At 44.2% G+C, this 18,269-nt stretch overlaps 1 protein-coding gene across 5 annotated transcripts in view; it reads right to left on the reverse strand.

Annotated features, from left to right (window-relative positions):
* The window catches only part of anks1b (ankyrin repeat and sterile alpha motif domain containing 1B), a 163,369-nt gene that overhangs the window by 36,741 nt on the left and 108,359 nt on the right, over window positions 1–18,269 (reverse strand). For all 5 annotated transcript variants that reach the window (XM_034579033.1, XM_034579029.1, XM_034579028.1 and 2 more), the window contains 4 exons: window positions 11,928–12,583; window positions 11,233–11,355; window positions 9,240–9,309; window positions 6,798–6,904 (listed from right to left, as the gene is read on the reverse strand). In XM_034579033.1, coding sequence (XP_034434924.1) covers window positions 6,798–6,904; window positions 9,240–9,309; window positions 11,233–11,355; window positions 11,928–12,583 — 956 coding nt within the window. The remainder of the gene's footprint in view (window positions 1–6,797; window positions 6,905–9,239; window positions 9,310–11,232; window positions 11,356–11,927; window positions 12,584–18,269) is intronic.

Consider the following 18,269-nt stretch of genomic DNA (forward strand, 5'->3'; position numbering starts at 1 on the left):
GAGAGGAAGCCTTCATTCAGACAGATAATTAAAGGAAAAGGAAGGAATGGAGCAAGAGCTGCAGGATAGAGTAAAGGCTAACTCAGCCAGAAATACCGTGAAAAATATAAACTGTGACAGAAGAGAAAGGTAAACCTGAGGTTATCGCCAAAATGATGGTGGTAAATAAGGGGGAGAGTGTGAGCGGCCTGGAGGCTCGGGGGGTTCCAGGACCACACATAGAAGGATTAAACCTTTACGTCTCCTCCCTGTCAAACTAATAACAGCGATAAACATCCAATAGACCAGGAACAAGAAAGCAGGTAGATACCAGTTATCTTCCTGTTTCCTCCCCCCCCCCCCCCCTCTATTTCAATTCTGTCCAGAGGTCGACGCAGCGGATCGCTGTGGCCTCAGAGATAAGAGATACGGCAGCTGTTGTTCAGTGTTCACACCAGCAAACCAGAACAACACTCAGCTCGTCTGGGTGGATTTACGTTTGAGAGATTTGAGACAGCAGTTACAAACTGAATATTATAGTTCTCTTGTATTTTCTCTTGTGTGTTTCTCTCACAACAGGATCTACATTTCTGAATATTTAACTAGTCTCCTAAACTGGATCTGCAACAAAATGTATGACTGTACTGCAGCTGAAAAAATAACCCTCCTAAGAAATCATATTTTAAACCGCTAGATCCAGATTTTAATTTGGATCCTGTTAAGATTCTTTCTTGCCCCATTGTTCTACCAAGTTTTTGCATAATCATGCAACCAACCAACTAACGAACAAACTAATCAACTAACAAACAAGCCAACACATCAACCAACCAAACCAATTAACAAACCAACAAACCAACCAACAAACTAACAAGCAAACCAATCAGCCAACAAAAGAAAGAATCTGACCAACAAACTAACACAAAACGGTCAGTGGTGAGAACACAACCTCCTTGGCAGACATGAGGTCCTTAGGAGATAAAGCAGAGCCCAGAAAACAAACAGTCCTTTTAAGTTAGTAGTTGTTACTCTCTCTTTGTTAATTCTTCATGTATCCATGTGGTATTTATCCCAAGATCTATGTTGTGCACTTGGAAATGGCAGATACAAGGAAAACTTCGTGTTAACACAGAAAGTGAAAAATAGCTTTAGAGAGAGAACAAACATTAAGGAGCTCCATCTTGTTCTATGAGGAGCCCAACAGGGAGCAATTAGTCATGCCTCTGAACCCCCCCCCCTACAATCTACTCTGCTCTGTGAGTCATTACTCTCGTAGCACGGTAACTCCCAACGTCGGCTCGGCTCTGCGCTCTATTAATCAGCCTGGGAGCTGCTCTATGAACCACGCTCTTCTCACAGAGGAAGAAAAATGGGGTACGAATAACTTAAAGAACAGGAAGTGCCCAATCAGCTGCAGGGGGGGGGGGCCCGGAGACGTGTTTTACTAACACTCCTCCTTCAGCATCTCTCAGGTTTAAACAGCTTTTTGTTTTCAAAGTGTGTTTACGTTTCAAACTTTGGTTCAACAAGGTAAAGTGGAGGCAACCTGCTGGAGGGGCTCTATGGTAGAAGGGACATGGAAATTAGCCAAGTGCATGGATTAATAAACTGAGAGCATGGATTAATATGCCATGTGTTTAAAAATCTGTGGATTAATAAACTGAAGGGAAATCATCATTTGGGAAAAAGCAGAGTTAAGATATTTAAGAAAAAGAAAAGACTTCCGATACAATCCAGTGAATCCTTCCCAGATGGTTCGTTACCATCAGAACCATCTGGGAAGGATTCATTGGAAGCTGGTTGGAAAAAGGCAGATGCTTTCAAAATAATTCTTGATACAGGTGATTGGAGGAACCATCTGTCTGTCAATGCAGTGGCATTATACTTTTTCTTGAAGTATCCAGCTCGTTTTAAATCGCTGAACACTTGGTGTGCATCACAGGTATGAACACTAACAATCCATTTCCTGGCGGCTGGAAGGTGTTTAGCCTCCTCATTGTTGATACGACTGCCACGACCTGTGGTTTTGCTTGTGACACTTTGACTGCACGGCTTAATGACGGCGCCGCAGTGGGTCACAAACATTCAGAAATTAGAATTCATGTACAACTGCAGGGGGCTGAGGCGAAATTAGAGATATAGCAAAAAAATTGTTATTCAGCGACGGCGGCAGAGGCTTTTATCAGCAGCAACAGGCTTGGGCGAAAAACTACAAATCATGCTCGGCCTATTGTGTGTGTTCTGTTCCTTTCATGCTCGTGTTCATCCCTTCGCCTTCCAGTCTCCACTGGTGTGCTCTCAAAGAAACTGGCCTCTTCTCATCTTATTGTTGCCTCTTTATTATTCACTTCACAGACTCTCTCAGTGGATTTTGGTTTCTTAAAGGTTTCAGATGCATCATTCTTCTCTTATTCCTTGTTTGCCTATTTTATTATGAATTCCTTTTGGAAGATGATTAAAAGTCAGACTACTGAAAATAATTTATTTCTACTGTCGTTTCATTGCATCCCTTGGAAGAACGGTTACGTAAGAGTCATTTCACTTCCCCTGCAGCTGCTCTTATCGATTCCCTCTGCATGATATCATGCGTTATCTCTTCACTTGTGCCATTTATGTGCTACAGCACCTCCATTCAATCCTAAAAGAAATTCTTTCACACTATTTGTTTGTTTGCCAGTTTCCCCTAATGAGAGTTGCTCTAGTAACTATCTTTCAAGTGAGCTGCAACAACAAGTCACACATAATCTTGTCCTGTCCACCATCAGCCTCTCTCCATCCTCCTCCTCCTCGTACTCCAACAGTCTGGTCACGTATCTAATTATTTATTACCATGTGCCGTGTTTGGTGCGAGTGCTTGATGGTAATAATGAGTGTTGAGAGCTGGGAAGATATAACTGAGCAAGGAGAATGAGCTCTGCTGCAGACTAGTCCCACAAAGAGGCCACAGTTGAGGGGGATGGTAGGTTTCCTCCAGATGATCACGTTTTCGAGCTGATCCTTCAGCATTGGGGGTGTGAGGAGCGACACCCAGTACAGTAAAACCAGTATCTACAGAGGTTATGGTGAATCCAGCCTGACGAGGATGGTAAAATCTCATCCAGGTGAGAACTCTGTAGTTCCCCTCAGCTCTATGAGGGAAGTTTAGCATCTTTCAGCACTTTGTTTTGGTTTTTCCTGCCCAATCCTTGATCAGTCTCCATTATGCACTATCTGCCCAGCACCAAAGAAAGTCAAGCTTAATTATGTGTAGCCTGACTAGTTAGTTAGCTACCGAGCCAGCAAACAGAGAGTGATAATGAGGCATTTTAGCATTAGCCTGGAAACTACTTTTTCTAATTTGAATTCGCAGCTTCAGTTTCCAGTCGTTTCATTTCTGCAGGTTTTTAATTAAAACACAAAACAATCTATATGAATCTGCTTTTGTTGTTTAGCTCCACTGTTAGTTTCCCTCACTCCCACATTCATGCATGTACAGTCATTTAGAGTGAGTGCGATTAGTCTCCATCCAGTGTCCTTCATATTAAACGCTGCCTCCATAATAACCACTCCACCCTCTTTCCACTTGTCCATCAATCTAGCGCTACTTGTCCTCTACTGGCTGGTTAAGGTGCCAAGACACGCCCACTCCAATGACCCCCATTAGTGCTAAATGGTAATGGTGGATGTTTATATTCCTGCACACTACATGGTGCCTTTTGCTGACATTGAATCCGATGCGGATCAGAATTGAGGTCGAATTCATTTGCAAACCAATCAGTCGTACAGATGAACTTGAACTGGTCTCGAAAATGAAAAGAAAAAGAAATAATAATTCCAATGCAGCGACTTGTTTGAGTTTGCCATTTTAACTTGATTCCTCATATGGAGAGATGCTGAAATGAATTTGACCCACTCCTTTCCTTGAAGGATCCACAGTCAATAATAAAGAGGAGCGCAACCAATATCAGCGTAATCCCTGTAGGCTGTGCCTCAGCTGCTTTAATTTCAATTTGTGGTAGCGGAGTTTTCCCAAGGTTGGAAAATATTAGCCGTGTTCAGTTTAGTCACGAACAGCGAAATGAGGGTAAATCCCCGCTCAGGAAGTGGGACACCAGAAAAACTCGAAGAGACCCAGAGAGAAGCCAACTCAAAAAATAACTTTAAAGTCCCCATGATGTTTGCAAGGCAGTGACATGTCAGATCTAAAGGCAGTTCGTGAGCTGTTGAGAAACATTTTCAGAGAAGAGCGACGGAGCCAGGAGAACAGAGAATCCTTAAGTCCCTCAGAAATATCACCAGAAACTTAACAACGATCAACAAGGTGAAAATGAGAGTAAATGAGGTGTGCACACTGATGTGAAGGCAGGAGTGTGTGTGTACGTGTGTGCCAGAGGAAGAGGGAGGGGGCGTAATGATATGAGTTCACTTTGGAATTGACTTAAATCAGAATTAAATTTAAATGAGGTGAGATGGGTTTGGCGCGGTTGTGAATTCCTTCACTGATGTTTAATAATCAAACAATATATTCATATTGAAAAACGACACATCCTGTGAACTGGACAATGTTCCAAGTGGCTTCTGTTCGACAACTTCTCAACTTAAAGCTGCACTAATCTGTGTTAATATTAAAACTGAATAAAATGACCTGTGGGTTATTGTGCATTAAGCTCCAGTTTCTCTCAGTTCCAACAAAGTGCTTGAGCGTCGGTTCCACCTGGGGGAAGTGGCTCGTTTCAGTAAACAGCTGCTGGATGTGTTAAGAGGCCACAATGACTTCACACACTTAGCTGATAATATGTAAATGTGGTCTTTGTGTCCTAAAGTAAATAAATAGTCAATTATGGTACCAAACAGGAGGTTGAAGTGGAACTCATGAATTTGTTGGAATCTTTATGTGGAGAAGACTTGCAACCTTATACTTCCTGATTCATGCTGTGAAATGTGTCCTAAACAACTTGAGGGAAAATAATTTTATTCCCATTTCTACTGCTGAATTGTGAATCATATCCTGGAGAGCAAACCATGCAAAATCTCCACAGAAATGGTTAAATATTCATGCTGAAGGCATTATCATACATCCTCTGAGGATTTACAGGGATGAAGAAACGTAATCCTCCTAACAAATCGATTCCTTTGCTCTTTTTCCCTTGATTTGTTGTATTGGTAAGTAGCTATGTCCTGCATATGTTGCAACTTTATGAAATGTATTCACTGTATGTGTTATGTTGCTTTGGCAACATGTTTTTCAATTAATTCCACTAACGTAAGATAAAGAAAAAGAGGAGATGGGGGAAAAGGACAAGAAGCAATGAAGGAAAAAGTCCACAAAAGTCGAATATGGAAAAACTTAAGACAATTGGCCACTGCAGAGATGTGAGATTTCTAAATGTAGATGAGTATAGAGAGCGGAGCAAGAGTGTCCTCGCTCATATACACAAGCTACACACACAACTGTATATCAGCTTCAGGGCCACTTATCAAAGTCTTATTAAATGCTTCATGATGCTTGTGACTAGTTACTGAGACAAAGAAAGAATCAGAGAGATTCTGTGATTTCCTCCTGTTGCCAGGGTAACCAAAGAAAAAGATGCAGGTCACAGTGAGTGGAAGAGTGGACACACACACACACACACACACACACACACACACACACACACACACACACACACACACACACACACACACACACACACACACACACACACACACACACACACACACACACACACACACACACACACACACACGACTTTCAGACTTTCTTTTTCAGATGCCTACATACGCTGTTAGTTGTCGTCATATCAGAAGAGAACATCTAACTGTTTTCACATTTCTCTTCTGGATGTGATGACGTCAAGTTTGTGCAAAAACAAAGGACTAGAAAGCCTCATATCTCAGTATGATGTTGTTAAGTATCGTCACATGAGAACTTATAGATTCCTCTGCTAGTTAGTAAAATACTATAATGCTAATGATGCATTGCTTCTAAATCATTAAGATAAACCCCAAACTGATTTAGCCATTTTGGAGATATGAGCTTCTTTCCCCCCCAATAGTGAAAATCTGATAAACTCATCCAGTCAGCATCTCTCTGCTTGTCACCCATGTTTCTGCATTAGGTGCAGTTTCTCTCAGCTTGGCTTCACTGCATCTCCTTCGCTTTCCCACTTCCTCCTCATTCTCGACGTTATCACTCATGAAACCCTCTCCTCCTGTGGACGTCTCTTAGAAACACATGCACACACGCATCAGAATGCAAAATGACCCAGAAAGTTTCTCCTCCAACGTCACTGGAGACAAACGCGTCATTGGACATCACAGGACCAGGTTGCATCCTGGTCCACAGGCTACAGGTGGTCTCACCTACTCTTTCTACGCGTGTGTGTGCATGTAAGTAAGTGTATTAATGCAAAAATCATTAACAATCAAGGTCTGCGACATGATTTGTCAGTGCAGTATGAGCATGTTGGTGTACAGCTTGAAGCTGGAGTTGAGATTTCTGCTGTGGCTGAGATGTGGCGTAGGATTTCTGTGCGTAGGAGGACCTCACATGGCATCAGTGGGGAGAGGCAAAGGAGGAATGAGAGAGAAAAAGGAGGAAAGCCAAAAAATGAGAGAGATCAGAGTGAAAGAGGAAAAACTAGCCTTGCTAATCACTGCAAAGACAATATGAGAAATGATGTGTTGTACCTAGGGGAGCAGAGAAAGCTTAGATGGGGGGTGGAACAAACAGAGAGTGGAGATTGAATCTAAAGCCAAAGATAAATAACAACAAGAAGGGAAGAGAAACTGAGGATCAAACCTCAGAATTTCCCCCCAAAAACAATTGTGCAAACACTCACCATAAACTGGACGTTGTCGAATCCATTGGCCAGCAGGTGGTTCTCGTACTGGACCAGGCCGATGGAGTCGAGCCACTGACCCACAGATTGCAGCGGGCAGCGGGGACCTATGAGGGGGTGGAGGGGCAAACGCTTCAGAAGGGAGTAGCCGTCCACGCGGTAGCAGCGGCAGTCCGGCTGCGAGAGCTGGCACTGCCACATCATGTTATGGCGGGCAAAGTGGCTGTCGAACGAGCCCGCCATGCTTTTGAGGAGTCTTTTGGCAAGGCAGCAGGAGGAGGAGGAGAATAAAAGGGGGATGCAGGTAGAAGGGGGGGAGGTGAAGAAAGGAGGAGGAAGAGGAGGAAGGTATGGGGTGCTAGGCTAGAGGCATGGTGTGGATGGAGGGGGTCAGCATGCAAGGGTGCAGGTGGGTTCAGGCGTCCAGTTGCTGCTTTTCTGAATCCAGCCGGAGGGAGGATGAGAAGGGGGCGGAGGGTGAAGTTGTATCCAGAAAAAGAGCTTCGGTCCTGGGGGTAAAATCCTGCCAGAGATGGGTGGTGGATAAGACTGGAGTTTCAGATCCGCGAGCAAAAGCGACTGACTTGTGCGTGTGTGTCGCGCACAGCAGCCGCTTTCTTTTTCAGCTGTTGCGCTCGCTTGGCTGATCCCTTGATCGAGTGTGTGTGTGTGTGTGTGTGTGTGTGAGAGAGAGCGTGTGTGTGTAAGAGAGAGAGAGAGAAAAAGAGCGAGAGCTGCCTGTGCTGTGGATTTCTCTTTATCAAGTACTCCCACTCATCTGTATGCTCCTGCAGCCTCCTCTCTCTCTTTCTCTCTCTCTCCTCTCGGAGCACTGCTTTCCTCCCTTGTTCCCTCCTCACTCCCTGTCTCTCTTTCTCGCTCCCTCTCTCGCTCACTTTCCTCTGTCTACCTCCTGTCTCTATCTTCTCTGAGGGTTTCGATCATCACCCTGCGCTCGCTGCCGCTCTACATATATCTGTCTCTCTCCAGCTTCACAACAGCTCAAGCTTCTTTGTCTGCGAGAAGCCGAGCTCCCTCCCACTCACACACACCACGCTGAGTGTATGTATGCAGTCTACATGTGTCTACATGTACATGTTTGCCAGTGTGTGTGGTGAGCAGTGGCGATGTGTGTGTTGGTGGTGGTGGGGAGGGTTGGAGCTGTTTTGGCACAGCAGGATTTTTCCCAGTGGTAACCATGGTTAGCAGCAGCTTTGCATTCACAGATGAAAAGAGAGAGAGAGGAGGATGAGGGGAGGGGATCGGGAGGTGGAGGATGGGGGAGTTAACGCAGGGAGAGGGGGATGAGCGCAGTAAACAGAGATGAGTAGCGGAGCATTGGATGTGCGCAGGTGAGGAGGGTGGCATAAACAGGGATTTGATGCACACAAGACAGTCACACACACACACACACACACACACACACACACACACACACACACACACACACACACACACACACACACACACACACACACACACACACACACACAATGAAGATAATCCCTGAGTTTTACAATTAACATCTTGTTTTCCGTGATATAAAAGAAGCTTTTTGCACAAGTCAACAACAACAAGACGGTTGTTCTCATTACATCATTTCTCCCGAGCGTCACATCCAGTGACTCTGCCTGAATCTGTTAGTGTTTCCTCTGTGTGTAACCAGCACAATGTAAACAGGTTGTGCACCTGCCTGTAGGTGCATGTTACTATCTCGTTGAAAATGCACCAATGAAATAACAGTAACGGCTATAAAGCGTCAGACCAACACTCAGATGGGCGCGAGTGCATCAGCTGTTTAAACAACATTGACTCTAGCTGTCACTTTCTATTTGAAATTCAAACACTAATTCAAATGTGGGGCTAAAAAGTTCATATTCGAACTGTGACGACCTGATCAGTCTAGAAGTGAATCAGACATGGTTTGCCTCGTGATCCAGCAGAGGGCGCTCACTGTCAGCTTGACCTATTGCATGCCCTCTTGACCTATCTGTAAGAGTAAGAAAGTCATGTTATGTTGTTTTGCCATGAAATCGGAGGACGCTAGCGAGCAAAGCCGTCCTGCGCCGACTATCACCAAACCAAAGCTTCGCAAAGTATCTTGAGGAAGTGTTTTGGGTTCAACACTGTAGAATGTCAAGTAACGAACAGAGGTAAAGCTGTTTGTCGACTTTGCAGCATGCAACTGCCTCCAACGAGCATAAATCTGAAAGTGACAGCCCTAACTTTGACCTTCCCTTTTTTCCAAAGTGATGTTTCAGGTACGTTTACGTCTGGTTTTTCCAAAAAGAGAAGTTCGGATAACCTGTCGTGTTTCTTGCCTCGTCAGATTTTGTTGTTGAGATGTCGCAGCGTTTCTCACATCTTACAAATAACTTTAGTAATAACTGATTTCAGTCAGATTCACTCACACTCTCACATACATATTTGTGCGTGTTTTACCTGAGACGTCCTCCTTGATGTCCAATCCGCTCCCTATCCCTGCCCCGATGGAGCTCATGATCTTGTCGATCTGAGCAAATGGGAGGGAGACAGAGAGAGAGACGGGGGTGAAAACCAACGTTAGAGAGCTGTTCATTTCCCAGAAATAAGGCTAACCCCTATTTCTGGATTCAAGTGTCACATAACATGATCACTACGCCAGCCAGCACACTGAATGTCAATCATCCCCCGGGTGAATTGAAGAAGCGTGGAGGAGCAGAGGGGAGGATGCAGGAAACCTAAAGACAAGGCACAGCAGAGATGAAGGAGGAGGGAGTCTGGATTGCAGAGAGCTACAGTGGCCTCATTAGTGTCTGGCTGAATGTCATCCTTGACCCTGGACCTGCTGCTAACCACTGATCTGCGATCTGCGCATCCCTCCACCTGTCAGGACTGCCGGCTCACCGCAGGTCAGAGGAGCCTGGCCCTGCTCCAGCTGCACTGGGGATAATTTTGTCTTCAAGTCTTTCCACCAGAAAGCCTGTGCATGTGGTCAACGTTCCTAAAGAGTAAATCTAAACCAATACCATGTTTTATTTCTCAACATAACCAAGTTGTTTTGTTGCCTAAACGCCAGAGAACCTTTCTCCAGTAAAGTAATTTATAGGAGACACACTCTGCCCATATTCTGATTCATACAACAGTTCAGCAATTTTCCTGCTAAAGCCAGATTAAAGCCTAAATGACTAACATACACTGATCTAGCTCTTCTCTCCCGTAGCACTAATGAGTATGAGTATCTTCACACTGTTGTGGGGCTTCCCCTTGTGATCAGTCTCCTGCTAATAATGAAACTCTTTTCTTGAGCACGTGCTGCAAATAGATTGACTTTGTTTTGGGTTTTTTTCCTCGGTGAAATCCCCCACACGTCCCCCTACACTTTCCCTGAAGCCATCTTATCTCGTCCTCCCGTAGCTCGCAATTAAACAGGAAAGGTCACCTTAATTGCTGAGAATTACAGGAGAACTCCATATGGTAATTCATCACCATCAGCCAGTTATGCGCTGTGTTGAGGAATTAATGAACATATACATGCAAATGTGGACAGGCAAGTACTTTTACCCACATGCATTAGCATCGTTTTGAAGGAGGATGATTAAATCTCTTACACACATTGTTCTCTGAAGGAGGGAGAATGCTGTGAGGTTCCTAAAGCGTGTTCTCTGTGGGGTGAATGCTGAGCAGTGAGCGGAGGTTAATGCGTCTGCGCCCCGGTGTGTTTACTGAGGGCCGAGACCCCGGCCGTGTTGTCCAGTCACTAGATGACATTTGTGTCAGCGAGCCTTTTATATCCCAGACGCCTCGGGGACAAACAAACCGAAACACGCGGCGCCCTGAACCTCCGCACTTGACCCTCTATAACGGAAAACTGCTTCCTCTCTGATATCTTCCCTGCAGCTCTGTCGCCAGTTAGAGAAGAGAATCAGGGAAATCAGTGCAGGAGCATATTAAATCAGCACTGGGGCTCCTTCTGCAGTGGAGTTATAAGAAGTTTTTTTTTTTTAAACTGAGAAAAGACTGAAGTAGCTCCGAGCTGTGGAAGCAGAGATTTCGTCTGTCCCCTGGAGAGACGGTTCATTTTGAAAAGCAATCGAGTTTTAATCACTTTTACTGTAAAAAAAAATCTGTGTCAACGTACAGAAATGGATTGATCCATCCTCTCCCTCTTTACGATCTTGATTGATGCTAAACATCTGATAAAAAGCTGTGCATTCGCCCGACAGTGCACCAAATTGCACACACTCATAAATATCAGTTGTTTTTTTTTAATCAAGATCCTCGAATTATTTGCGGATTAATCAACGAAAAGGTTGTAAAACCTCAACAATTTATGAGCTTCTTTCCTGAGCCTCACCACATCCTTCCTCCAAATTTCAGGGTAATCAGACCAGTAGTTTTTTGCGTAATCCCCAAACAGACAAACAAACACAAAAGGGAAAAAACGTCTTCTTACCTCCTCCCACTCAGCAGTGAAGGAAGGCGTTCTCTCCAGTCTCCCCCCAGGGCTGGCACCCTCCCCTGGGTTCGGACTTCCAGGCCCCTGCCCCCGAGATCCAGACCCCCAACTGTGCTCCTCCTGGACATAGAAATGAACCATTTTGTTCAAGAATTATTAAACTACACGCAACCTTTTTTAACCTTAAATATGTGGACAACTAAAAACCTGAGAATAAAATGCAAGTCCGTTCACGGCTCATAAAAGTTTCAGTTATAATGAAGCCATTTTCATCAAACAGACTATGCATCTATCTGGTGATTTATTTACTATGAATTAAAGGAGTCCTCTCTGAAATGTGCTGCACAGCAGGGAGCACTGTGGCCCAGATTCTTGAGTTATCTAATTGGTTGGACTGGTTTCTTTGCCGTTTTCTGAGATCACACCGCATGATACAGCAAGATGCAAACTACCTCCACCGCTGCATAATTCATACAACTGAATATTTACAATAAATGCGTTTGCTTGCATTGATCTTGGTGCAAACCTAAACTTTAACAAAAAAGAAAAGTACTTTTAACAACTTTTATTTCAAGAGGCTTTCATGTTTCTTTGGCCTCTTACGTAAATGCCTCAGAAGAACGAGGCAGTACCGGGAAATAAGATGTATATATGTATATTTGGGACTGAAAATTATTATGGGAACAGCTCACCTGTACGGGAGACACAGCTACCAGGTTGGAATCAGACTTGGAAAGAGACTTTGACAATTGCAGGTCCAACACGCTCCGGGGAATGGACCTCATCCTCCCCAGGGTGCAAGCCCTCTCCTCGAAGCCAGCCCCAGATGAACCGTCCTTGGATTCGCCCGATGTCTGGATCCCCTGTGACTCCGGACCTTTCTGGTTTTGACCGGAGTAGTGGGAGGGCGGGCGGTCCAATGTAGACCACCCACGAGGCTGATCCCGCTGATCGCTGTTCTTGGGTCGAGCCTGATCCTGGTTGACCCTGGTGTGGAAGATAGTCCGGTACACCACCTGAGGCTTTTGCGGGTCGTTGGCGGTCCTCTGAGGCAACGACTCGCCCCCTGTCCTGGAGAAGACCTGAGTGGGTCCTCCTCCAATCACGATGCTGAACTCTGGGGTTTGCAGCAAACTGCTCTGGACGTCTGTGGAGGCATATTTGCGAGGTTTGGGACTGTAGAGGTTGTAAGGCGTGTCAGGGGTCTCGCAGGCTGGAGAAGAGCCATGAAGGAGGCCTGCAAACTCCTCCGGGATGTGGCTCTTCCTTCGATCCTCCAACAGAGGGTTCAATGTGGAGGAGGAGCAGAGGGGAGGAGGAGGAGGGTCTCGTTGGTACGGCCCGTCGTCTGCAAGCAGGAGACACACAAAAACAGAGTGATTAGCATTAAATCATGTAAATGTGCGTGAAATGATCCTGTCAAAACAACGATACACACTAATGAACTTACATCAGCAATTCACTCATTGCACAAATAACACACAATAACATTCCATGAAATGTTAAGTACACAACAGAACAGAGAGAGAAAACACTGGAAAACAAGCAAAGCTGCAAATAGGAGGATAAGAACACGCTAATGCATCTTCTGCTTCGCTGGGGAAAAGCTGCTGGTTTCACAGAGGAGTCATAAAAGAAACTCCTGACTTGGATTTTACACCTCTGCTCCTCCACTGTCTGGGTGCATGTGAGTGTGCATGTGTGTGTATGCATGATCTCTCTGGGGCAGACGTTCTTACACCATTGACTGATTATTCTTTTTTTGGGAGGGGGGGTGCTTTCAGAGGCCGACTCACTGTCTGTGTGCAGCGGAGTGAAAGAACCCACTGAAAGCTTTTGATTCTCCATATACAAGTGTTCGTGTAATGATAGATGAATGTGCACGAGTGTGCGAGTGTGCGTCTGCTCGGCTACACACACACAGGTTTCACATGCTTATATACACATCTTCAAACAGCTTGCACCTGAGGTCACAACAACTGCCTGGCGTGTTGAAAGGATGAACAAGTTGCAGAAGAACAGGTGTATTATTTGATCTTCTTCTTGCTTTGAGTATTTGCTGCATTTCACCAGAGCGGAGTGACTCTCAAACTCCAAACACATCTTCAGTTCAATACGAGCCTGTAGCGAAGGAGCAACATCAGGTTCCAGAGAGATTAAGGTTGTAACTTTTGCTCCACGGGGCAAAAAAAGGCTCTGCTTATTTATTTTTCACTTTGTGCAAAGTCTCCTGCACAGTGTGATGGACATTGAATCTATGACCACAGATGGACAAAGTGAATAAAGTGTTGAGGACTGTAAACCTTATATGGAGTATTATTTTCTTGTCTTTATTTAAGAGCGTGGTTTTTCAGTTTGAGAGCGTGACTTTTTGTTTTGTCAAAGTTACATCATCATCTCATGTTGAGGCAGTTTAAGGAAGTTATGAAATAGTTCATCAACCTCAACTTGTACAACCTAGAAGGCTGCACACCTCGGTCACGGCTATCTCGACATCTTAAAGAAAGACACAAAAAATGATTGACTCCGCCCATTTATCTGAATCCACTCCAAAATGTAATGGCTTCGTCTTTGACTCACACCCCACTGTTCCACCAAGTTTTAATAAAATGGGTTCACTAGTTTTTGGGTAATCGTTGTCACAAACACACGAACGGTAATGAAATCATAACCTCTTGGCGAAAGGTAAAAATCTAATCAGTGTTCATGTTCATTACACACAATGGGGGATTTCAGAGAGTTTGCTAACACTGTAAATACTACTAAATACTAAATACTGTACAGGGATGAATGGAAGCACTTTATGAATGGCACAGTGTAAAAACTACATTCATACATTTCTAAAGCACAACAGCATGGCCACCATTCATAACAAGTGTACTGTGATTTGTGGGTAATTTGTTAGAACATGCACAACTGCAGGTGATGTTCTTTAATGTCACGTTAGATCAGTTATCAGCAGCTGAATCCTCCGTAAACATGACATCGCTTAAAGACACACACATCTGAGAGCTGCGAGTGTGTGTGTGTGTGCGTCTCTTCATCCTTTTTCTCTGCTTCTTGTCAGTGTGTGTTAGGATTGTGTACCAGGCCATGTAAACAATTTCACCACTGATAAGCATCACAAAGAGACACACACACACACGGTCTCACAATCACACAGTCAGTGAATAGAACGAATGGGAACAGAGACTGCGCACACACACACACACACACACACACACACACACACACACACACACACACACACACACACACACACACACACACACACACACACACACACACACACACACACACACACACACACACGCGCACACGCAAAAGCACACGCAAAAGCACACGCACAAACTCCACAGTCTTGTAATCAAACCGTCAGCTGAATAATTGCATGTATCTCCACTATACACACACACACGCACACACACACACACACACACACACACACACACACACACACACAGACAGACACACACAGCCAGTGTTAGTGAGCACTTCCTGTCTGTCCGCACCACATCCAGCCACTTTTCCATACACAACAATTACATAACGCAGCCCAGCGACACAGAATAACCCCTCGAACAGACTTTCATTAGAAAACGTCTGAGATTTTTCTTTCCCAGAGAAAACTCCTCAAGCTCGACTTACAGGAAACATTCATGGTGATTTAAACAGGAGATGTTTGATTCTTTTGAGCTGAAACAATAAAAAGTGGAACAACTTTAACATCAGTACTGGAATGGGGAGCCTTTCCATCCTCTGGAAGGTGACGCTGCAGTTAACTGCACCTTAACCGTGTTCGCTCTGAGTTTCAAAGTACGACATGTAGATATTCACGGTCTTCAGGTAATGAGGTTTAACAAGGTGACTCATCCTGACGCGTTGCGCGGAGGGAAATTGTCTTTATTTTCCTACACAGGCTGAAAGCTCGTTAGTTATGACTAATCCTCAGTATTTTAGTGACGTAGCTCAAAGATCAGTATAAATACACAGTGTGTCTGCATTGTCTTTTAGGTGATTGTTACAATCTGATCATTTCCGTATTCAGAACTTAAATTCCTGTCCGTATAAGGAGTTTGTACGACAACGAGAATATAAATAATCATACAAACAGTTGTTCCATGACGCTCATTGTTCTTTCCGTTTGCTTCTCTCCATCCAGCTGAGAAGCGATAGCAACAGGTGAGCCTGTTGGTTGCTATGGCTACAAAGAGCCCCAGCATCAGCATCTCACTGTTTCTATTTTTCCCCGGGGCGGCCAAGTGTCTTTGGCCTTCAGTAAAAGTGTGCGGCTGATAAACACAGCAATCAAATCAGAGTGTGTGTTTGTCTAGACAGAAGAAAAGAGACACTGCAGAGGCAGGGGAGAGATTCCTGCCGGGTACAGAGGAGAGGAGAGGGTTGGGAGGAAAGTTACATACAAGAAACTTTTGTAAAGGAAAAATATATATTTCAGGTAAAAAGAAAGAATTAGAACCTGATAATTGCGGAGTTGATGAGAATATCGACGTAATGACGAGTGGCAGTGAAATAAATAAATAAATTCGAGAGCAGAGCAGAGACGTCGTTTGGCTCAAATGAGGCTTGACCGTCTCTTGTTTCTCTTCTTCCTTTGCAAACAATCCATAATATTCCTCTGTGTGTTGTTTTAACCTTCATTACTTATCCACTCCTGAGCTTCAAAATCACTCTGCAGCTTTGCCTCATTCCCTGTCCCCTGTGTGTGTGTGTGTGTGTGTGTGTCTTACCTGCTAATTCAAGGCAGTATCTCCTCAAACTAAAGCACAAACACACTGACTGTACTGCACAAACACACAAACACACACTCACTCACCACTGAGCTTCTACTGAAATTAATAAGATGGTGAAACAACTTCTGCAGAATTTAACACCTGCATTTCTGTTGCACAACTACAACGCACACAAGTTGTGACACGCAGGAACGGGGATGTTTGCCTTGTATGTATGTGAGTGACTGTGCAACAATAAATATTTCCCACTACTACTCATTGATACATGATTTAACTCTTTAAGAACTGATTTGTCTGAACACTAAATCCAACACAAAATAATATCATGAAAAAAGTTTGCAAGTGAAAACCGCCACTTATTAAACTTAACAAAAAGAAAACATGCTTTTAAAAAAAAATATAATTCAATCCTTTGTATTTTTTGTATTGTTTTACATGATCTTGCTCTCGTTGTCTCACTACCATCTGCTATTATGTTTGAATATTGTGTAACAAATCCTGGTTTCTAACAACATGCTGACTGAGCTGACTTCCTCCCAGACAGCAGACGGATGTGGTCCACGTCAGACGATGATGCAGCACATGTGGCCCAAACAAAATGGATGTGAGCACAAAGTTGCCACAACTATCCTAAAACAAATGTGGGCCTTTGTTGGAGCGAAACGCCCGAGTGCCATCACCTGCGCCAAAACTATTTTGGCTGTTTAGAGTTTGCTTAATTGTGTTGCTTAATAAAATCCCCCTGCTTAAAGCTACTGTGTGAATTGGACACAGCTTTACTCATAAACCAACTCATGTTGGCATGTAAAGTAAATGTTCTTCCCAAAATGTTCCTCTCTTGGCAGCAGCAACTTTACAGCAGTTAGATTTAAGAGTAGTGAAGAGAAAATCTCCAATTCAAATTAATCTCATCATACAGTGACTAAACCCAGAACAAGATGATATGGGTGGAAGGAAGTTTTCAGAAGGTGCCGAGGGAAATGCATCTCCAAAGAGAAAACTTCATTTATCCTAGTAGGAGACAGGTGAATCCATTTTCCTTTCCTGTTGTAATTGCAGTAAGATTGAAAAGCCTGTTTAATTGCTCTTTAATAAATGTTTGCAACACCAGACAACTGGTGTCCTGTCCCAGTCTGTGATGGAGAGGAAGGGAATATAAGAGGATTAGGGAGCAGGAGAGGGAGGGAGGAAGAATAATAACAGAAGAAGAGGTGGAACAGGACCTCAGGGAAGAGGTGGAAAAGGTGAACGTTGAATTGCAGAGAGAGAAAGAGAGATATAGGGTGTGGGCAACAGAGGGAGGCAGAAAAAAAAAAAAGCTTGTGAATGAGGCAATCCGACTGAATGGAGTTTAAGTGGAAGCAAATGAGTTATGGAGAGGCGAACTGTGGCGGCGCAGCAAAAACCCAAAAAGCCGGGGAGGGGCTGACAAATGACGGCGAGGCTGAGCTCAAGTGAGGGGGTGTGCGAGGAGCATATATCAGAGAGCCAGAGGGAGAGAAACAGAAAGTGAATGAGCACTTGCGAATGGTGGCCAGAGAAACGAGGGAGAGACAGAATGAAGGATCGAAAGACAAGAGTGGGGGAAGGAGGTAGAGAAATGATGGGGCAGGCATACGGAGCTGGAGGTTATATATCAAAATGGGAGGAGAGAGAAACTGCGTCGTATAGCAAAGGAGATTTTGCAATAAAAGCTCGTTCATTATTGATTTTCACACCGACTGAAGATCATGAAAGTATTACAATTTGCATTTAAATAAAGTTGCTGGACACAAACTATAAAAAAACAAACTCATCTCACTGCATCTTTATCATGTCACTCATTCTTTTGTGGTAAATGCCTTAAATATTCTGTTTATACAAAGAGACACAAACAAATACAAGCTCTCGTGCTCATACACTGGGAGGTTTTTCTGTGTGTGTGTGTGTGTGTGTGTGTGTGTGTGTGTGTGTGTGTGTGTGTGTGTGTGTGTGTGTGTGTGTGTGTGTGTGTGTGTGTGTGTGTGTGTGTGTGTGTGTGTGTGTGTGTGTGTGTGTGTGTGTGTGTGTGTGTGTGTGTGTGTGTGTGTGTGTTTGTGTTTGTGCGTGGCAGTGTCAGGGGGCCGGGAGATGATCCAAACATCAGATAGTGCTCATGTTCATCACCCCGTCTCTCGTGGCGCGGCGCTGACTGTTATTAAAAACTACAGAGTAATATCTGAACTGTCACTCATCCCCGAGATTAAAGACTGAGCCTTATTTCCTAAGCGCCGCAGGTCTGGATAAATCAGTATCAGCTCCCCC

This window comes from Hippoglossus hippoglossus, chromosome 23 (genome assembly GCF_009819705.1).
Source record: "Hippoglossus hippoglossus isolate fHipHip1 chromosome 23, fHipHip1.pri, whole genome shotgun sequence".
NCBI lineage: Eukaryota > Metazoa > Chordata > Actinopteri > Pleuronectiformes > Pleuronectidae > Hippoglossus > Hippoglossus hippoglossus.